The following is a 22819-nucleotide window of genomic DNA, read 5'->3' as shown; positions in this document are numbered from 1 at the left end:
TGACCCCCACCAACTAGGTGGCCCAGGTATACAACCTTGCTCTGCCCTATCTGGCACTTAGTGGCCTTGATAGTGAGGCCTGCCTTTTGCAGGGCCTCCAAAACATTCCTCAGGTGGACCAGGTGATCCTCCCAGGTGGAGCTAAAGACAGCAATATCATCAAGATAAGCTGCACAATAATCATCCAACCCAGTAAGGACTTGATTCACCAACCTTTGGAAAGTGGCAGGTGCATTCTTCAAACCAAAGGGCATTACCACAAATTGATAATGTCCTCCTGGGGTCGAGAAAGCAGTTTTGGCCTTTGCACTCTCAGCTAGTCTGATTTGCCAGTAGCCTGCTGTCAGGTCAAATGTGCTCAAAAACTTAGCAGCTGCCAGTCTGTCAATGAGCTCATCTGCCCTAGGTATTGGGTGGGCATCTGTCCTAGTGACAGCATTGAGACCTCTGTAATCCACGCAAAACCTCATCTCTCTCTTACCATCTTGGGTGTGAGGTTTTGGCACAAGAACTACAGGACTAGCCCAAGGGCTCTCTGAAGGTTCAATGACTCCCAGCTCCAACATCTTTTGTACCTCAACTTTTATGCAGTCCCTGGCATGGTCAGGTTGCCTGTAGATTTTACTCTTCACAGGCAGACTGTCACCAGTGTCCACCTCGTGGGTGCACCAGTTTGTCTGACTTGGGGTCAGAGAGAACATATGTCTGTAGGATTGCAGAACTTGTCTGCAGTCCTGTTGCTGATGGACAGTGAGGCTGTCAGAAAAGACCACACCATCAACTGAGCCATCATCAGGGTTCTGAGTCAACAGGTCTGGGAGAGGGTCACTCTCTTCCTCCTGCCCCTCATCTGTAGCCATGAGTAGCCCCATGTCTGCCCTGTCAACATATGCCTTCAATCTGTTGACATGAAGCACCCTGTGGGGGCTTCTGGGAGTCCCAAGGTCCACCAAGTAGGTGACTTCTCCCTTTTTCTCAACAATAGTGTGGGGTCCAGACCATTTGTCTTGGAGAGCTGCTGGGGCCACTGGCTCCAACACCCACACTTTCTGTCCTGGCTGGTAAACAGTCAGTACAGCCTTTTGGTCATGCCAAGCTTTTTGGAGTTCTTGGCTTGCCTCAAGGTTTTTAGAAGCCTTCTTCATATACTCTGCCATCCTGGAGCGGAGACCAAGTACATAATCCACTATGTCTAGTTTGGGTGGTCTGAGAGGTCTCTCCCATCCTTCCTTCACCAAACACAGGGGTCCTCTTACAGGATGCCCAAACAAAAGCTCAAAAGGGCTGTAGCCAACCCCCTTTTGTGGGACCTCTCTGTAAGCAAACAGAAGGCAGGGTAAAAGGATGTCCCATCTTCGCCTAAGCTTGTCTGGTAATCCTTTTATCATTCCCTTTAGGGTCTTGTTGAATCTCTCAACAAGCCCATTGCACTGTGGGTGATAGGGTGTGGTGAACTTGTAGTTAACACCACACTCCTTCCACATTGCAGTCAAGTATCCTGACATGAAGTTGGCACCTCTGTCAGAAATGACCTCCTTTGGAAAGCCCACTCTGGAGAATACTCCAAGCAGGGCCCTTGCCACAACAGGAGCGGTTGTGGTCCTCAGGGGAATTGCTTCTGGGTACCTGGTGGCATGGTCCACTATCACCAGTATGAATCTGTGCCCAGATGCTGTTTGTGGGTCCATTGGTCCTACAATATCTATGCCCACTCTTTCAAAGGGGACCCCCACCACAGGTAGTGGTATGAGGGGGGCCTTTGTGGTGCCACCTGATTTGCCACTGGCTTGGCAGGTGACACAGGAGCGACAAAACTCCTTAGTATCTTCTGACATATGGGGCCAGTGAAAGTGAGGGACAAGCCTGTCCCAAGTCTTGTTCTGGCCTAGATGTCCTGCAAGGGGAATATCATGGGCCAAGGTAAGAAGGAAGCCTCTGAACTTCAGTGGTATGACCAACCTCCTGGATGCACCAGGCTTGGGGTCTCTAGCCTCTGAATACAGTAGCCCTTCATCCCAATACACTCTATGGGTACCTTGAGCATTCCCTGCAGCCTCAGCAGCAGCCAGCTGTCTGAGGGGTTCAAGAGAGGGGCAGTCTAATTGAGCCTGCCTCAGATCTGCCCTTGAAGGTCCCCCTGTCCCAAGAAACTCAACCTGATCAGGTTCAAGTTCTTCTAGGACAGTTCCTTCAGGGCTCTCAGAATCATCCTCCTGGTAGGGCTGATCCACCACCTGAGGCAGGGGGGAAGGCACAGCCTTAACCCTACTGCTCTTTCTCTTGTGTTGTGACTGGTCCATAGTTTCAGGATCCAGCACTTGTTCAGTGGTGCACTTTTTGGCCTGTGACCTGGTCACAGCAAGGACATGTGCATCTATCCCCAGCATTTCTGCATGGATCCTATACTCCACTTCAGACCAAACTGAAGTTTCAAGATCATTGCCCAGTAAACACTCTACAGGAAGGTCTGAACTAACAACAACTTTCTTGAGGCCAGTTACCCCTCCCCAGGAGAAGTTAACAATAGCCACACTATGGGAGGTAGTGGCATTGCTAGCGTTGGTCACTAGGTAATTCTCACCTAGTATGATCTGTCCAGGGTCCACAAAAGCAGGTGTCACCATTGTGACACTAGCCCCAGTGTCCCTGTAGGCCTGAGCCATTCTTTGGTTGATAAAAGGAGTCTGTCTGTACTTGCCCAGGTTACTGGGGCCTACAGTAGAGGACAAAGCTAAGTCCCCATCACAGATCAGAACAGCCTGAGTAGGTACTCTGACTAGGCCAGAATCCTCCTCAGTTCCCAGGGTTAACCCTACTACACCCTTTTGCTGGGAACCACCACTTACAGCTGAACTAGGGGGTACAGTTGCCTTAGGGGCAATGGTGGCTGGGGGCTTATCCTTTTTGGTGCACTCACTAAACCAATGTGAGTTGGACTTACAATAGTTGCACCATGGTTTCTTTTGGCCATCTTTCTTGTTATCCTTTTTGGGACCACCCTCCCCCTGAGCCTTTTGGGGGCCTGGTGAAGACTTCTGGTCTTTTTGTTTCTGATCATTACCCTTCTGGTCTGCCTTTTTCTGATCACCGCCCTGGTTCTGGTTTTTCTGCTTAACTCTAGTCCTGACCCATCTATCTGCCTTCTTTCCCAATTCTTGGGGAGAAGTCAGATCAGAATCAATCAGGTGTTGATGCAATAGCTGGTTTTGACAGTTGTTAAGTATTTGTTCTCTCATGATCAAATTATACAATCCTGTATAGTCCTTAACCTTACTTCCCATTAGCCAGCCTTCCAGAGCCTTAGTGGCACAATCTACAAAGTCAGTCCAGTCCTGAGTCTGTGTCTTCTGGGTATCCCTGAACAACAACCTGTATTGTTCAGTGGTTAGGCCAAACCCATCAATCAGAGCACTCTTCAGGACAGTGTAATTATCTGCATCCTCATCACTAACTGTGAGGAGCTTGTCTCTACCTTTCTCAGAGAAGGAGAGCCACAAGATAGCTGCCCACTGACTTTGGGGTACCTGCTGTACTTTGCAAGCTCTCTCCAAAGCAGTTATCCATTTGTGGATGTCATCCCCACACTTGTAGGGAGGGACAATCTTGCTCAGGTTTCTATTATCATAGTGCCTGTCTCTATCCTTAGGGATATTGCTGCCACCAGTGGGTTCTGACCCACTTAACTTTTGCTCTCTAGCCAGAGCAAGCTTCTCCTTGGCAAGGGCAAGTTCTTCCCTCTGAATCCTCAGATTAGCTTCCCTCATTCTGGCTTTATGTTCCTTTCTCTCAGGGGAAGTCATTCCCCTGTGAGAGGAAACACTAGAGATGCTAGAGACATGGGAGTGGATGGATTCCCTTGAAGGGGATCTGTCCCTCCTGTTTCTCTGGTTAAGCCCACTTGGGGGTCTGTATGGGGGGACCCCATGCAAACTCCCATGTAAACTTAGGATAGCCTGGCTAAGTCTTCCTACTTGGCCCTGGCTGTCTACCTCTCCATCTGAAGCCCCATCTGACTCCTCTGTGGTGGGTAGACCCTCCTCTGTACCTAGGGTACCTGCCTGAGAGGCCCTAAGAGCATCATACTCCTCTAGGAGTTGTCTTAACTGAAGGAGGGTAGGGTTTGCACCCTGTTTTATTCCTCTGGAGGTACACAATTGTCTCATCTCCTGGAATGTTAAGGTATCATATCTAGAGGGGGTCTTCTGCAGACCTGACCCTCCTGAGAGAGCATCTACTTGAGCTCCTCTCAGAGACATGATCTAGTGAGGGTGTGGTGTGTGCACCTACCTACACTAGTTGTTTCTACTAAACCTCTCTAGTAGTTGTAGTCAGGGTGTGTTACTCCCCTCAACCTACAACCACTAAGTCCAGTAGGACTTAAGTATTATAATCTATGTTATATGTACCTAGACAATATCTGTGTGATCTTTCAATTTAGTATCTCAAGATTACAATGGTATTACAACAGCAAGCTCAGATCCCACCGCTGCCACCAATGTGAGAAGTTGGCCTGATGTATGATGTCACTAGTTCTAGTGTACACCTTATATCAGTCCAAATACCCTTAAGGTGATTGGTTGTAGAGTCAACCTTATAGACCAGCTATCCTAGTGGTAGCATGGACAAGAGCAGTCTTAGGCTAAACTCTGAATGGCATGTGAAGTCAGCTGTGATACCATATATAATCCCTTGAATACCAAATGAAAGGACACCACAACAGATATATATATATATAAAATAAAGTGTATTTATTCTAGTCAAACCATCAGCACTCTTTATGAGATTAGAGGTAAGTACAACACAGTCTTATTTAAGCATACATTAAGTCACACAGGTAAGTAATACAGTTAGGCCCTAGGGGCCACGCAAACCATATACTAAGTAAGTGGTATAAGGACCACTGTCACGGAAATAGAATAGGCCTAGGCCTAGGGAATCGCTGGGGCTACACTACACTAGCGTTAGTTAGGAAGTGGGAGGCCCACGGGATTCGTGTGCAGAGTGGAAACACTCACGCGTAATGCCTAAAAGTCACTAGCAATAGTACAGTTTAGAAAACGATAGATTTAGGACACTTCCGGAGTAGCTAGGAAGTCGAGACTGGAAAACTAGACACTAGGATAGTCACTATCCTGATGAGCACCAGAGTACCCAAGTTACCTAGCCCACAGGCTGCGGGTGCATAGGGGTGAAGTTGCGTCGGTTTTCGTCGTCGACTCCTATGGATGCCTGAAGAAAGATGCTGACAGGCAGTCAGTGAAGAGTGTCCGGTGGATCCCAAGGCTGGGATCAAGAAGAGAGGAGACCTGCAAGCAGAAGGGACAGAGTCAAGGTCACTAGCCAGTGACCACGTGGAACCAGGAAGGAACCAGGCGATGTTGTGAAGATTGCAGGTGAAGGTGAAGCTTGTCGCTGCAGCCAGGAGGACCAGGAAGCGTCGAGGACGACCAGGACCAGGAGGCGAGCTGTCCCACGAAGGCTCTTGCTGTCGGCGGCATCGAAGTTGGACTAGGACTCACCAAGCCTTGGCAAGCGGAACCCACGAAGAACGGAGGACTTGCTTCTGGTGCAGACCAGGAAGGTCTGGGGTGCTTCTTCTTTGCAGAGAAGCGGGAGCCAGTCTAGAGGAGCCAAACCAGCGCAGAAGATTTCAGGGTGCGTCGTCACAAAGGCCACTAGCCAGCGGGCAAGCAACCGGACAGACGCGGCAAGCAGGAAAATGCAGAAGGGCCCCACGCAGGACTCGTGGAGTGTGGGGGGCTGATCTTCGGTGCAGATGATGCTTGGGGTTGGGGCTTCTCAATCCCCGGTGCACAACTTCGAGGGTGCCTCAGAAGCTGCGCTTGAAGTTACTAGCCACTTTTCCCAGGTAGCCGGTCCCACGTTGCTCGTCGCCTCCACGGATCTCAGCTCTGCTGTGGATGTGGATCAGGGTCGGAGAAGTCTGGAAGTCAAGGCTCTGGTCGGGCTCTGCAGTCGGTTCCTCGTAGAACGTGGGCAAAGCAAAGGGTAGTCTCTTGATGGTGCCTGTTTGCACAGGGTAGCCACTCCTTGGCCACAAGGGAGATTCTTCAGTCTTCTTCTTTCGTCGAATGTCGAAGGTCCAGAGTTTCTGTTCAAGTTTGCAGGTTCAGGATAATCTAAAGTCTTGAGGCCCAACTCCCACTCTTATACTAATCTGGGGGGCTGGGATACCTGCTAGGTCACGCCTTATGGGTGGGACCTGGGAGGGGGTGGTTACACCCACTTCCCTTTGTCCAGTTTCGCGCCAGAGCTGGGGCTGGAGTGCCCCAGCGCCGGTTTGAACTGGACTATGCAAGGAACACCTTGTGTGCCCCAGGCATGTCTCATTCCTTTCAGCCCACCCTGCCCCAATACACTAAAGGCTGTCTGGGGAGGTGCTAGCACCTCCCCAAGCAGGGAACCTATTGTTCAGGCCTCCCTGGCTGGGATCACTCCCAGCTGCAGGAGGTCAGACTTGTGTCGTGGCAGCAGCATCCATTTTGTGATGCTGAGGCTTTGGTCAGAGGCTAACAGTGAAGTATGATTTTAACATGTCTTTCCCTCTAGAAGGGGGGAATAATATCCTCATGTCCAGAAATGGCATGGGGGTATTATTCCACAGTGTTAGACACCTTACACGACATGTTTCGATAAAGCTAAACCATAGTTACCATAACCGTCTAAGATTATAAGGCATTTTAAGAGTATATGGTAGGCTATATCATAGAACAGCTATAAGGACTTGGTTCTGAAAGCTGCAGACAGGCTCAGCTCATGCTAGAGCACCATCTCACATGTTACCAAGCACTCTGCCTCCAGGATTGTTAAGGCCTGCCATAGGAGTGACTGATAGGTACACATGTGTCTATATGTAAGTTAGGTATAGGAATACTACACCTAAGCAAGGGGTGATTACACGACCTTGCCCCAGCTGAGTGATCAGCCAGTTGTGTCAAAATGGAAGGCCAGGCCAGGGGTGGCATAATACATGCTGCAGCCCCTGGTAGGCCTAGGGTACACCTATGCCCTGGGTACCTAGGGTACACTGTACAGGGGCCAATAAGGTGATCCTATCCAAATGGGTTATGCACCTAAAGTACATAGTATTAATTTAGAGAGAGAACAGCAGGGCTGTGGGTCTGATTAGCAGGCCCACAGCCACATCTAAGTCGAAAACCAGTAAAGCAAAAGCAAAAAGTGGGGGTGAACATAGAAAGCAGACCCTACTCTCCTACAACCACCATTTCAGAGACTGCAGAGCGTGTTGGGACAGATGAATCTTGTCCTCCCAACGCCCCCGCCTCTGGTCCCATTGATCCGCCAGACATTCCTGCAGAGGCCTCATATGCAGACGTGCATTGGGGGTGAGAAAGATGCATGAAGCCATCGACCCCAGTAAAGAGGCCACCGTCCTCACCGTAGTGGGCTGAGAGGAGGTGCAGGGCCTTCCAACGGATAGATAAGCGTCTCTCCTCCGAAGGACACACGCTTGCGTTCAAAGTATTGACTGAGGCCCCCAAGTATTGGAGACACTGCACAGGGATCGGCACCGGCTTCGTCATGTTGATGTGCAGTCCCAGGCGATGAAGCAAGGCAGCTGTCCTGTTGAAATGACACTGGGCTTCCTGGTACGTGGCAGCTTTGATCAGCCAATCGTCCAGGTAGGGATACACAAACACTTTGTTCTTCCGCAAGTGTGCTGCCACCACTGCCATGCACTTGGAGAACGTCCTTGGTGCAGACTTCAGACCCAACGGGAGTACTGTATACTGGTAATGGTTGTGGCCTACCAGAAACCTCAGGAACTTGCGATGCTTTTGTGCGATCGGCACATGAAAGTAAGCGTCCTGCAGATCTATGGCGCACAGCCAGTCTCCTCGATGCAACTGAGGGTAAATCTGATGCAGGGACAACATACGGAACTTTTCTCTGCGGATCCACTTGTTTGCTTGACGCAGATCTAGAATAGGCCTGAACTCGTTCTTGTCCTTTTTTCTGACGAGAAAGAAACTTGAGTAAAGACCTTTTCCTTGTTGCCTCAAAGGAACAATCTCTATCGCCTTCTTCTTTAACAGAATGTCCGCCTCCCACTGGAGCTCTCGCACCATGTAGGGAGAGTGCACTGGTGGGACCTGTGGAGGCGGGCTGGTGAAACGAAGACTGTACCCATTGCAAACAATATTCAGCACCCACTTGTCCCGAGTTATTGTTCTCCACTCTGCCAGGTAGTATTGAATACTTCCCCCCCACCGGAGCGGGTAACGGATGAAGGGGAAGTGACCTTTCAGGACTTCGACCCGGCCGGGCCTTTGTTCCCAGACGAGGATTGATGCTGTCCTCTGCCCCTCTGGCGCTTTTGAAAGGACTGCCTCGGGAACTGTTGTTGTTGCTGGTGTTGTTGTTGTTGTTGACCAGACTGACGCCCCTGGCCGCGTTGTTTAGAATAACGCCTGCCATAGGAACGGAATGACCTCTTCTGTTCCTTGGGTTTTTCCAACCCCACGGCTTTCAGGGTTTCTGCTTCGGCCTTCATGCGGGCCATTTCGTCATCCGCATGAGACCCGAACAACGTCGTGCCAGAGAAAGGTAAGTTAGCAATCTTTTGCTGCGCTTCAGGCTTTAGAGAGGTAAGTCTCAGCCAAGAATGTCTCCTCATGTGTACTCCATGACAGTACCCATGGGCCGCCAGCAATGACACATCCCCCGCTGCACTGATGATCTGGTTGGAGACCATCATGCCCTCGTTCAACACCTCCTGGAAGTCTTCCCGTTTATCCCTAGGCAGGGAGTCAGCAAACTGTTGCAGGGAGTCCCATAATGATCGGTCATAGCGACCCAGCAGAGCGGAGGCGCTAGCAGCCTTCATAGTCGTGGCCGACGTAGAGCACATCCTCCTCCCCAAGGAATCCATCTTGCGACTCCTTATCCGGGGGAGCTGTGGAAGAGGGTGACGTGGCATGTTGCTTCCTAGCCGCAACCACAATGACAGAGTCCGGGGGAGGGTCCACCCTGAGGAACGCCGGGTCCGAATCAGGGGCCCTGTACTTCTTTTGCAACCTTGAGGGAGCAGACTTAACCACGGCCGGTGTTAAGAAGACCTCCATGGCTGGTTCCTCCAGACCTGGAACCAAAGGGAGGAGGGGGCATGATAGATGCGCCTTGTGTAATGTCTCGAATATCACAGAGGTAGGGGGAACTGGTACTGTCACTGAGAGTCCCAATTTTGCCGCCCCTCTCATCAGAACATCTTGGAAAGTGGCAATATCATCCACTGGCGAGATTCTAGTAGGCGGCGTTTCCGATAACGTGGGGGAAAGCCGTCCAGTGTCAGACGAGTCCGAATACCTCGTGCCTCTGGATCGAGATCTATACCTCCGTCGTCCATGCCTTGTGTGAGTGGACGATCTGTGTCTGCTCCGTGACCTCCGGCGCGATCTAGAGCGTGATCTCAGTCTCTTCGGAGCCACTGGCCGCCGAGGCGAAGGTGGGAGCTGCAGCACCGGAGGCGGTGGCAGCGGAGGTGGCGTAGGTCGCTTAGGAGGTGCCACCGGGAGCCGGGGGTCAGGTGGAGGAGGAGGAGGCGGCGTAGGATGCTTCTGAGGCCACGGCTGAGGCTGAGGTTGCGGGCCTCCATCACTTCTCGCCGGAGAACCCGGACTAGCCCTGTCCGGACTTCCGTCCACCCTTCTCTTCTTTGCGGGTCTACCCCCTGAAGAGGCCGAAGTGAACGAGGGAGAACATCCTCCTCTCCTAGATCCACAACTGGATATCGTATCGTAATCACCTAAGAAGTGTCACCAGTCCTTGACGTCGAACCGTGCGTCGACCTCGTACGGCTTCTCCTTGCCGCTGAACGCAAACGGCGTCTCCTCGACGTCGAACGGCGTCCCCTGCCTTTCCTCGACGTCGAGCTTCGTCTCAACGGCGAGCCCCTCGACGTCGATGGTGAGCGATGTCGCCTCGACGGCGATCTCCTTCGCCTCGACGGCGATCTCCTTCGCCTCGACGGCGATCTCCTCCGCATCGACGGCGATCTCCTTGGACTCAACGGCGATCTCCTTGGACTCAACGGCGATCTCCTTGGACTCAACGGCGATCTCCTTGGACTCAACGTCCGTCGCCGGTGTCTCCGCGTCGATGTCGTCGACGTCGAACCATGAGTCGACGGCGAAGGAGGCGAGCGGGCTCGCCTCCACGGCGAGCGGCGCTGTCTGCGGGGCTCAGTACGACGTCGATGTTGTGTCGACGTCGACTGTGAAGCCTTCGACGGCGACCTAGTCCGAGGTCTCGCCGGCCCCTCTCTCGACATCGAACGTCGAGGACGCCGAGATCCAGAGCCCTGGATCGACGGCGAACACACCGGTGCCGTACGTCTCGCCGTCGACGTCGTCGTCTTCGACGTCGAACGGGATCTTCCGGCCGGTAGGTGTCGTTTCTGCTCCTTTTTTCCCCCGGAGGTCCCTCCAGTGGCTGAAGCATGGGCAGAGGATGGGGAAGGAGATCCTCCATGCCCAAAAGTCCCACCTGTTCTCTGCTTCTCCTCTCCCTGAAGGCGAATCTTCTCTCTGTCCCTCAGGGTCCTCTTGGAGAAGGTCTTGCAGACGTCACATGTAGCAGGGACATGTGAAGATGATAAGCAGAGAATACAGACATCATGTGGGTCCGTCTTGGCCATTTTCTTCCCACACTCAGGGCATTTATCAAATAAAGCCATGCTAAAAGTGGGTCAAACTGCACCAAACTACAGGATGCAGCAGAGAAAGGCTCTAGACGTCGAATGAACAAACTTTTTTCTTCAAAAAACCAATTTTATCCAAAATATCCACCCAAAAGGGTAGAGCTCAATGCTCCCGGGTCCTGTTAGCAGGAGCCGGAAAAAAGAACTGAAAGTAACTTGCTTTGGCTGTGCATCCTGGGATACCGGGGGTCTCTGGAGAGTTCCTTAAAGGCACGGTATCCTTTTAGCAGACACATAATGACAGCCTATAGGGCTTGTCTGTCCACCCCTTCCTCTCTATTGTTTAAAGGGATTTTGGTGAAGGGAGTGTGATACAATAAAGGAACATGTCAGATGTGAATAAAAATGACATTTAAACTTTATTTTGGCTTTTGTGTTCACTTCGGATGAAGTGCTGGCCAGTGCAGCCATATTGTTATTAGGCTGTAATTATTTTGTCTGTCTCTTAAGTGTCTTTGCAGGTTTGCAAATGCAGGACAGCTTAAGAGATATTTTGATTGCTCCGGGGTCCCCGCACATGGGCGGGACTATTCATAGATTATGACTATACACAGAGATCCCCTACTACAGAACCCTGCAACATTCTCTCTGTGATGTTTGACCACACCAACTTAGCTAACAAACACTGGCAAAACCAATAGCTCTAGCTTAACACTTATGTGCCAAAGGCGAGACCGATTGGCTATTCCAATGCTTGTTGTATTGCAGTTGCCGTCTGCTAGGTTAGGGTGGGACATGGATGGGCTCCCCGTGTCACAGGGAGAAGGAGTGAATGATGCTGCACCAAAAGTGGGCATGACTGTTTGGCCGGCCGTCTTGGGCCGGCTAAGGAGTCATGCACACTTTGCAGGTTCTCCACCCAGGCTGTAGTACAGCCTGCATGGAGAACATGCCCAGGTTTCCACTCCCTCTTTCCGGGCCGAACCACAGCGCTTCAACCAACCACATTGCTGCTATCAGCAGTGTCGTGACAGGCTTAGGGAGTCTGGAAGCCTGGGTGCTTCCTGTTCCTGCTGAGAAGAGGCAGCAGCTGGCGGCAGCGACCAGCAGGTACGTTTTCCTTTTGATTTCCTAAAACCCCCCACCCCCGTACCCTACCAGCCACTACTGGGTGAGACCCTACTTCCCCTTGCTTGCTGACGTGCCACATCGCATTAGTGCATACTTTGGCAGGAGTTGAACTGGCGGGAATTGTGGTCCACCTGCAAGCACAGCAAACAGTTGGCATATTGGAGTAAAAACAGTTCTGCGCTGAGATAAATTTGTTATGGGGACACATCACAATTCTCTGGAGAGAACGAGCTTTGGCCCCATGTTGAAGTAAAGAAAAATGGCAACTAACGTTGGAACAACAGGTTTGGAGCTATATGGCTTTTGTGATGTCATCTGATGCAAGCTGCGGTGTCCATAAGTTAGCGCTCCCTACAGACAAAACAAGAGCTTTGAAGTTTCCCGATCCAGTCTGATGCCTGGGACTATTCTACAGGTGAGAAATCTGCAGGTAGAAGGATCCAGCAGAGAGCAAAAATTATAAGTGCTATCACCATATGTTTCATTTTACCATTATGCATTAATCCACTAAACATCCTACAAGTAACCGTTACAATGTCTTCACTTGAATTGAATGATCAGGCTGGTTAGATAACTTAATTTTAGGTACAATGTTGTCACAAGTAAAAACAAATTTATATCCAAGCACAGAAAACCGCTTCACCATGTCTTAAGTTTCTCTTTGGTATTGTTGGCTGGTAGACACCAAGGAGCTTGATATTCAGCTCTCTACGAATTTCTCAATTTCTGGAAGATTACCTTGTAGTTGTAAAACATGTAATTCAATATTGTTTTGCATAACAGATTATCACTGAATAACCTAAAAAATTGTACTAAGTTCATTAGTGTTCCAAACAGACTTGAGAATCCCCAGAGATGCTAGACAATGGCTGTTGGGGCAGGTACCAACATGTAAGATGACAACACTTAGTAGGTGGTTCCTATTGCGGGGGTTGATCCTCGCTAAGCACAGTGGCTATTTTCGTTGGATGTCCCTTACTCCTCCGGATATGTGTGAGTGGGTGAGAGACAGGACAATGGGCAGTGGCTGAAGAAGCAGTGTGTGTAAATACTGGATTAACAAACTCACTGATGACTTGCAGGCTAGGGCGGTGATGCTTGCAGACCTGCTACAGCCCCCAGATGCCAAGCCCCCCTAGACACTCCGGAAAATGATGATTGGTGTGAATATGCCAGATGATTGAAGCCACGAGTGGAGTAGGGGTGAGACTGTAGTTCGGTGCTAATACACGTGTCACTCAAGAGACAGCATGGGTGTAACTCCTGTGACGGGTTGGTTGTTTCCGAACCATAGACTCCACAGCTCCCCTCTTTTCACCCTGGATTCTGCTCCATGATCTGTCTTATGCCACTGTAGTGGTAGTGCAAGGGGGGAGGTGGGTGGTGGGATATGGGTTATTAATGGTTTGTACCTTGTTGTCTTAAATGTCAATAAAAAATGTATACAAATAAGTGCTCCAAAGAGACATCCCCAAAATAGACTTTGTCCCCAAAATCTTTCAATTGCCACTGTTTGTATAGAATGTGCCAAAAATATTTCATTTAATGCACTAAGTAAATGGGATCCTTTCATTCTACATTCTGGACTAAGCCTTGCCATAAGGCCTGCTCCAAAAATATGCAAACACTAGGCTCAACTCTTCAGTAGCGGCTGTTACAAGTCATAAGTGGTGAAGCGGGGGAGTGTGGAGACACGAGGGGGGGGAATGGGGGAAAGGGTGCGGAGGGGTTAATAATAAATAGAAAATAGACTTAGCTTACACTGCCAGCTGCCTTGGAGCTCCCCTGCACCTGGCACAGGCTCCCAGAGTCCCCACTCACTCCAGACACTGCTCTCATGCTATGTATATCAAGCATGAGAGCAGTGTGGGGATTGGCCTGAGCAGGCTGCTTTGATGCTCTGTCAGGGACAGGGAGCTTGGGCCTTTTCTCCACCTGGCTCTGCAGCACAGCTTGTGTGGAGAAACCTAAGTGCGCATGTCAGTTTGGCTGGACTAAGACCGCCTGCCAACAAACTAACAAGCACACTTAAGTGCACCTATCGCTTCTCCAGGCTCTCCCTGCCTGTTACCTTGCCCTGCCCCACTCTATGCTTGCGTCGGCTGTCAGACAGAGAAAAATAAAATGATAATAAAGTTGTTTTGTTATTTTATTTTTAGTTTTCTGGCTTTTTGAATGGGGAGCGATGCTCCGCCACCATTGGGGAGGAGCCACCGCTGCATCTCTTGTAGCAGGAGGGCATAGCTGCTTGGGAGTGGATATATCAATACCATGTACAATGTATTCAGACTGCAACTAAGCATTCCCTTTTTAGCGCTGCAGTGTTTCAAGTTTCGACCCATGTTACTTGTACTCAAAACTTAAAAATGCTTTATTTCCTCCATGAATGTAGACCACTTTCTTTGGGGTGCATGGGTCTATTTTTGATCCCAATACGACCATGTAAACACCCTTAGTTCCAAGGCCTTACATTAGTCATTTAGCCTCTCTGTATACTTGGTCCCTTACTGTCACACTGCACACATTCTGAGAGCAAGCCCAATGACGTCTGCTACGTGATAAGCTTCCTGGAATCTTTATACTGTGTGTGTCTGCCCAACAGCACTGCTATCTCCATCACTGAATCATCACCCTTCTTCCAAATCTTCTGTTCGGCTGCCTCTTAGTAACATGAACGCCAGGGATTTCAACCTACTTAATTCAACCAAATCACCACTGTGTATCACCAAGTCCTGAACTCTAGTAACAGGGAATGCACTTTAAGGCGTGGTAGTCAAAAAAGGAACTGCTACACAGACCTAGTTTCCTGTTCACTGTTCTGTACACTGGTAAAGGTTTGTGTGTGTATCTACCTAATAATAATCGTCCTAGTTGACGCGGTTAACACATTTATTACTCTTTAATTTCCTTTGCAGGTAGTACTTTATCATCTGCATTCTTTATGTATTATAGGACCAGGTGTGTCAGTCTTTAATCTTACACACGTCTTGCCCCAACCCTGGTCTAAGCCGATGTAATAGAACAGGCGAGGAACCCTTGCTGATTATGTTGGAGGTTGCATCTCAGATATCTTCTGGCAGAGCCACGCATTCATCACACACTGCTGCACAATGAAGACCAGCTAATGCTTTTCACGATCAGGACGATTAGACAGCAACCATAGAGGGTTCATTAGTTTAGCATGATAACTCAACAAAATTAGCGAAAAACCTCTTTCGCACACAGTGCCACAGACACTGTATAAACTTCAATAAAGGGGCCTAGTAAGAGCAGGTATTAATACTTCTTATAGGAGGGCCTACATTGCGTTGAAATAATTCTAATGCTTCATTTACAACAGGCGCATCATTTGCGTAGAACAGACAAAGTACAGACACTTCACAGCAATAATAGAGAAGTAGCGTTTTGATAGACTACAGTACCTTTATCTTTCAGTTCAAAGATGAACAAAATTTCAATCGGGTTACTTCACAAAAATCGCAAGTGTATTTACAGAGTGAATAAGTTACATAGATAATGCCTGAATAAAAGTGCCTCAGATGTGCAAATTAACTCCATGCACACATTCAACACCTGACAGCAGTCCATATGAGGAGGAAAAAACTTACCAGAATGTCCTCAATATACAAGTATATAGATAGATACATACACACATTTTTATGTATGTACATATTTCTTCAATAAAATTATATAATAAACTTACCTAGAGAACTTGCAATTTGCTATCAACATTTTAAACGTTTGAGAACCAAATTTATATTAAACAAAAATGTGCATGCTTAACAGACTGAAAGATGTCAGGGAAGATAAAAAAAGACAGTCATATTAGCTTTCTTTTTCATAGTATAAATATATTCAGAAAAGCAACCCTCTAGTAAAAAGCAGCAAAGATCCGTTAAAAAACATATCTACTTTGATGGTACTTGGGCCATAACAGAAGACCCACGCAATGAGATGCAGTACCTTAAGGAACCTATCCTAGCAACTTTAGGAAACATACTTCATAGCAGCTCAGTGTTTTCAAGATACAGTAATTTAGTTTAAATTACAGTGTATACATTACAGTGCAGTCCATTTACAGCTTGCTTCCATATGTACAGGCCCCTCAGCTTTTGGCCAAAACCCTTGTAGTATCCTGCGGCCAGCTTCATTCCGCCTGCCATCCACTTAGCCCAGAAAGCAAGAAATAAGTTTACAAGTATTTAACATTGATATTTATATATATATACACACACATATATATATAATTTCACAAAGAAAACATTGCACTTTTGCCAACCTAACATGAAGTTCTGTAGAAAGGAAATATTGTTCGAGAAAGTAGGCTTTGGTATGCAATGGAAGTCACTTTTCCTTTCAGTAGTGAGTTACCGTTGTCAGTGAAATACTAATTAGTTGTGTAACAGGGCAAGAAAGAGTCTTGGTTGTTCTAAGCTACCTTTGTTCTTAGTGTATTGCTACACAGTTGAAGCTCTGCCAATTTATTTGCAGAAAATGTTTTGAAGGTAACAACCGTGAGAACAGCAGGACCAAGCCTTCCTAAGATTGAGTAGACTCCAACTGACCTTGCTCCAGCAAGCAAGCACTTCCAACTTGTAACAAAAGGTAGACACCATGTTCCTGTCAGAGACTTGTGCCAGAAATGCTGGAGTCGGGAAGTAAAGTAGAGACAACCCGGTAGTTTTGAGCTCTGCGAATCATATCGCGGATCTCCACATTCAGTTCCATCAGTTTGGTGCAGATTTCTGACAGGTTCTGGTTGCATCCCACCAGTGCATATGTGCCCGTCTGTCCCAGAGTTTGATGTCGGAAATAAATATTCAACAGAGTCTGGACCTCGTCATCAGAGCTGCTTCCAAAGATGTCATTAGGCCAGAGGTACCTAAAAAGGGGAAAGTAACTTGTAAGTCCATCACAAACAAATGATCAAGCAAGAAAACTAAAAGTATTAACATAGTATTCTTCTACTAACAAATATTTTACATTTGCATTTATAAAGATATGTTTGGTAAAGTTTAGGTAATGTGATCATTTATAAAAATGTTTTTTTTTAGGGTTGCCAAATTTATATTTTCTAAATCACACTGTTCCATTAAACATGACAGAATGTGTATTTTATAACAGAACAACGCAAAAGCTGATAAATGTTAACTTAAATTGTATGATTTATATTGACTTCTGAAGGCCTCCAATGGATCTATTTTTGGGGTCTAAAATGGAAATCTAGGTAGGCCTGCAAATGAAGCTGGAACTGTAACGTTCCAAGTGACCTCATGCCTATTGTTTTACTCCTGGGACAGCCAAGAACCACCTCGTTAGAGAAACAGAGGGCTGAAATAATTCGTTGTTAGAGAGGTGATAATAGGTAGATCCTCAGAGATATGGCTTTAAAAATATTTTGTTTGCAGAAAGAAACACGCTCCTACAGCCTGCTTCTCTGGCACTGATGATTCAGTGCTGTTGGAAATAAAGATTTTTTTCTGCACTGGATAGATGTAATCAGCAGCAACACATTGCATAGCTAATAAGAGATGGCATTAAACTAGTTACAGAGGAAGAGGACCTATTTTTTTTTCAAGTATAGGCATTCGACTAGGGCTAAATTTGAAACCAAATTTTCACAAATTATCCAGAAACGGAAATAAACTTATTTCGTTATGTTCATTCAAGGAACAAAGGCTAGTTAAACATTTAAATATTCACCCGACAAAGAGTTACTGTACTTCTTTTTACAAAAAGAACCTTATTACTAAACGGGGTTAACGAAGGGATCAATCGAATTCACCAGCAACACATATTAGGCTCAAAGAGCATTGAATTAATTAAGAGATATATGTATATATAAACATATGTTTTCAGAAGCAATTTATGAGATAGGCAGCATGTATGGAAAATGTTACTTACCCAGTAAGCATCTGTTCGAGGCATGTAGTGCTGTAGATTCACATGCTGTGCATAATCCTCCCGCAAGTCCTCCACCACTATTTCCAGTGTTGGGGACTACCAGAGATAGACATTTTTGCCACAGCAGAAAACGCCAAATGCCCAAATTTCACCTCCAGGTTTCCACACCCACAATCCAAGGACAATGCACTATGGATGAGTTGGTCAGGGATATTTGCTTATGCTTTTCCTCCTCTTACTCTGCTTCCGTTTGTGGTTCGTAAACCTCAACAGACCTCTCTCACCCTTATCCTGGTGGCTCCCACATGGGCATGGCAACCATGGTAAACCGCTCTCCTCGATCTCTCAGTGGTCCCCCATGAGCCGTGCCTGTCAACGAATAACCATTTATTTATGGAGAGCTTTTAGGAAGCTAGGTAACAGAGGTGAATGTCTGCAGTACCCACCTTCATACGGCAATTGGGTGCATTCTGACAAGGACATACTGGGTTTCTTACCTGCCCGTAGGAATCCGGAACCCAAAGACTGTAGTTCCACAAAAAAGCTATCTTGGATAAAGTTAAGGTTACTTTGTAGCGTGTATAGAAATCAGGGGAAGAGACCCCATTTTAAGACCGACCTACCCATTATAGTAATAGGAGGAGAAGACCATCCCTCCAACATCCTCTTTGTGTGACGAAGCGGTGGCATAATGTTCAAGTCCCAGAATGCAAAATGATTGTGCACCAGTTGTAGTTGAGTGTGTGCCAAACAGTCCAGAGGAGCAATGGGTGATGCACATGTACGTTGCCTTTTGCCAATTAACCTGTGGACCCAAGGTTTACCTGAAGGTATGTAACATCTGTGTCAAGTTTGGTGTGGCCTCTGTACATAGAGTAACATGTTGACAGCGTATGATGACACCCTATCTTCAATCACATCGTTCCACTGAAAGTTCAAAAGTTGGGAATCTCTCATAATGCAAAATAACATTGCCTCCACAGTCAGGACGCATTACAGGGGAGATGTGTGCCTCTCCAAATAGGAAATGAGTTAGACGGCACTCGGATCTCCTGCACCTGAGCCCATAGGGAACTGGAAAGCATGGCAATGCAACTGTGGAAGCGGGGAAGAAGTTCATGCTGAAGTGCACCTGGAACGGTCAGTGTACGGAATCAAAAACCTTTCTGAAATCTACAATGACCTGTGCAGCTTGACCCTGCAAGTTAGCTGCCCTAGCCAATGTGATGTGTCAACACCTCAGGGAGTATTGGGTACTTCTGGCAGGCATAAAGTCTGGTCATTGTGTATCAAGGAGTTTTGCAAGGATCTTAGCCTCTATATTTATTAACAAGGTAGTGTATTACGATGCACACTCATTTACCGGTTTGCAAGGCTTTAGGAAGAGCAATGTGGTTGTGCCTCTGAGGTTGTGGGGAAATATAGACTTTTTTTATAGCCTCCTTGAACATTGCCAACTGGTGTGGTAAGATAAAGGAGTGTCATACCTTAAAGAATATAAGCTGAAAACCATCGGCCCGATGTTTTGCCAGAGGGCATCAACGTAATAGCATCCTAGATCTCTTTGGCTGGAATGGGAAGATCTAGGTCAGCCCTATCTGAAGGTGACATTGATCTCATATTGAGGTCAGCTGCAATCGCGTGTTTTATTTCAAGAACTGAATGCTGGTAAATGTGAAAGAGACCCTTATACTAAGTTGCAAAATCGGCCACAATCGCCAGGAGTCAGAGAGATTACCTCCTTTGTTTGCCTAAATTGAAGTAAGGATTTTAAGGTCTGCCTTCCTGCTGGCTAGGCAATAGAAGAGCTTGCCTGTCTTATTTCCAAGTTTGCAGGCTTTGTATTGGGACATCGCCCACACCAGCTTCACTGTTTCAAGTAGTTTTGTTCTTAGGGATGCTTGGGTGAGCTTGAGTTGTATGTGTGTATCAGAGTTGTAGGCCGCTGTCAACTGGCTTTCAAGCTCAATGATTTTGTTTTCCAGAGATTGAATATCTTGCACCCTACCTTTTCTTCCTCCTCCCGAGTACACATTGAGCCGGAATTATTCCTCTGTAGTGCCTATTAAATGGTCTGCCAGTAGATCTTCTTTTAAACACCATGTATTTAGATGTCATATGCCCTTGCACCCATGATCCGGGTTAAAGAGCTACATCATGACGGGACTGATCAGAGTGCCTGCACAGTATTTCTGTGCCCCAATCAACCCACCCAACTCAGCCCCAGGGACAAACAGGTAGACCAGTTGGTATGAACAGCATTGGTGTATGGAGTTGTGGGCGTACTGTGTCATTTATGTGCCATTTCTGCCACACATCACTGAAACCAACATTCAGACCACATGATCAGGGCTGTGGATCTTGGAGTCAAGGAGAGGCTGTCCATGTCTAGGGAAGGGTTCATGGCTGCATTAAAGTCTCCACCCACCACCATCATACCCATGGTAGATTCTAATGATAGCTCAGTTACTGCACAGAGATTATGATAAGTCAAGCTAGGGGGGGGCATATATGCTTAGAAGGGTGCCCTTTATCATGATGAATTTGGCCTGTTCATCAATGTGGACCACTAACACAACCAATGGGAATAATTAGTGTAAGAGTATAATGCCATCTCTGGAACCCAAGGGAGGACTGCATGAAACACCCCGGTGCCAAAGAATTTGCACTGTGTCCCCAATAGGTAACTTCCCTGTAGGAGAAAACATCAGGGACATCCTTTTTAGTGTACTGCATTACTGCCCCTCTCAATTTTGTTATGGAGTCCACTGTATAATGTCGTAGCGATCATGTGATTTAATCTGCAACATCATAAAAGTAGACGAGACTTGAACGCGTGTCACATTCATGTTTGTGTTACAAAACTTCCTATAAACTATAACACTCATTTCCGTCAAAACTCCCCTGCCTAGCCTCCCTACCAAACGGTATCTGTCCCCCTAAAACACTAACTAAATCATCTTAACTTGAGTGAACAAGAGATGCTACCTGTGGCTGTGCACCCTTCTAGCTTTTCCTAGGTTTGTGTATGCAGAACCTCCTTCAGGAGAAGTGTCTGACACAGAGTCTGAAGCATCAGGTATATCTAGACCCGTGTCGCAGCTCACTTGGAATCAGAGGTGTCTTTGAAGGATTCAGTTATGATGGTGTTGTGTCCTCCACCCACCTACTCGGTTATGGAGCATGACCAGGGTCCACTCTTGTGGCCAAGCCTTCACACCCTGGAATTCATGGAGTCCTGTGTGCGACCTACCACATTTAAGGTGGAATTTGTTGAGAAGGGGGGTTAAGAGTTGTTCCAAGGCTCTCGCTTTCTCTGGCTGCTCGAAGAACAGCGTTTCATTCTTGTAGATTACCTTAAGTTTTCTGGGTATAGGAGAATGTATTTCACATTCATCATTTTGATTTTCTGCTTTACATGCTCGAAGGATTTGCGTTGCATCAGTATAAGCTTAGTGTAATTTGGAAAACTGAAATGTATGTGATTCTTATCAGACTTCCCCCTTTTCCTGTGCAACCTGCAGAATTAGGTCTCTGTCCCAAAATTAATGAAGGGGGCTATTAGCAGACACGGAGGAGCAACGGATAAAGGCTTTCAGGTGATCGAGCACAGGCCTCAATCAGAAAACAAGAGGAGATCTCATTTTCCGACATAAGTGTCTTCAACCGCAACTTTATAAAGGTCTCTGTCCCCTCAGGTAGGCCCATGAACCTTAAATTGTTGCAGCATGAGTGAACCTCTGCAACCTCAGCACATGCAATCAGGTTGCTAATAGTTTGCAACAGCGGCGTCAAGGTCTTTTACTGAGTTCTCCAATTCAATAATGTGACCTTCAGCCTACGTCGCCTGATTGATGGCGTTGCACAGGTCTTGCCTTAGAAAGGTTAATTCTTCACACTCCATTCCTATTTTTGGCTCGCAGACCATTCAGGAGGCAAGGATAGTCTTAAGTGTTAAGATCTGTAGATCTGGATGTTGTTGGGTGAAACTATGCTGCTGCAATCAGTGCAGGCTCGTCTGCTGCCCACGCAGGGGTCCAAGGGGTTTGGTATACTTGTCTATTTTCCCCTGCTTCTGGAGAACCTTGTCCTTATCCAGGTGTACCACCAATTGAGAGGCTGGCCACAAACCCCTCAAGCACCGAGGGTTCATAGCAGGCACCAGCTGTACATACCTGCACAGGGCCATCACAAAATCTTCAAAGGAGTGTCTGAAAACCATCGCTTAGCAGCCAGAACAGCGATTTTGGCCAAATGGAACCCAGCTCCTCTGCAGTCGGGGTTGTCCCACAAGTCCTAGAAAATGCTGCACCCGACGGATTCCCAGCCTGCCTGCCCTGTATTTACAGGGCATGAGTAGGCAGGCAATCTTTTGTGATGTGAAATGTTAGTCCAGTCAATCCAGGGCCAGCTAGCCCCAAAATGAGAGGTGCAAAGTTCAAAGTTATTGTCCAGATCCAGTGGACATCACTGGGCATCTGGGGGAGAGGACTCAGCTCGCAAACAGATCCATGCCTGGCCTGGCATGCACAGTCACCAGGACATGCCCATCACCCCCGTTGCTCCGCAATTCACACTGAGGCTCCGGTCATGATGAATGAATGAATGAAAAAGCATTTGTAAAGCGCCTGGTTACCCGGAGGCATTCCCGCGCTAACGGACACTCTACTCATTGGTATTAGTTAATGGGAAAAGAAAGGTTTTTAGCTGTTTGCGAAAGTGGACGTGGTTGATTTGGGACCGGATATGCAGGGGGGCCATGTTCCAGAGTTTCGCCCCTCAGTAGGAGAACCTACGGCCTCCACATCTGGTGCGTTTTACTCTAGGAACTGTTAACAGGTATTTGCCCTCTGATCTTAAGGTTCTTTGTGGTTGATAAGGGTGCATCATAGCCTCAATCAGCATGGATCCTTTCCCAGTCAGAGATTTTTGTATGATACACATAGATTTAAATTGGAGCCTCTCCTGAATGGGGAGCCAGTGTAATGAGGATAGTGCCAATCTGGCTGATAGACGTTTCGGAATATTCAGCAGGAGTCGAGCTGCGCAATTTTGTACAGTCTGCAAGACTTTAGTAGTAGACAGCGGGGCTCCAAGATAAAT

At 47.5% G+C, this 22819-nt stretch overlaps 1 protein-coding gene across 6 annotated transcripts in view; it reads right to left on the bottom strand.

Annotated features, from left to right (window-relative positions):
* Positions 1–15215: 15215 nt before the first annotated feature.
* The window catches only part of FRY (FRY microtubule binding protein), a 657235-nt gene continuing 649631 nt past the window's right edge, over positions 15216–22819 (bottom strand). For all 6 annotated transcript variants that reach the window (XM_085621668.1, XM_085621669.1, XM_085621670.1 and 3 more), the window contains one exon: positions 15216–16694. In XM_085621668.1, the coding sequence (XP_085477794.1) occupies positions 16436–16694 (259 nt within the window). In that variant the 3' untranslated portion in view covers positions 15216–16435. The remainder of the gene's footprint in view (positions 16695–22819) is intronic.

The sequence above is a fragment of the Triturus cristatus genome, chromosome 8 (genome assembly GCF_964204655.1).
Source record: "Triturus cristatus chromosome 8, aTriCri1.1, whole genome shotgun sequence".
Classification (NCBI taxonomy): Eukaryota; Metazoa; Chordata; class Amphibia; order Caudata; family Salamandridae; genus Triturus; species Triturus cristatus.
Note: the sequence above shows the minus strand (reverse complement) of the source record. Positions and strands in the feature narration are given on the sequence as shown.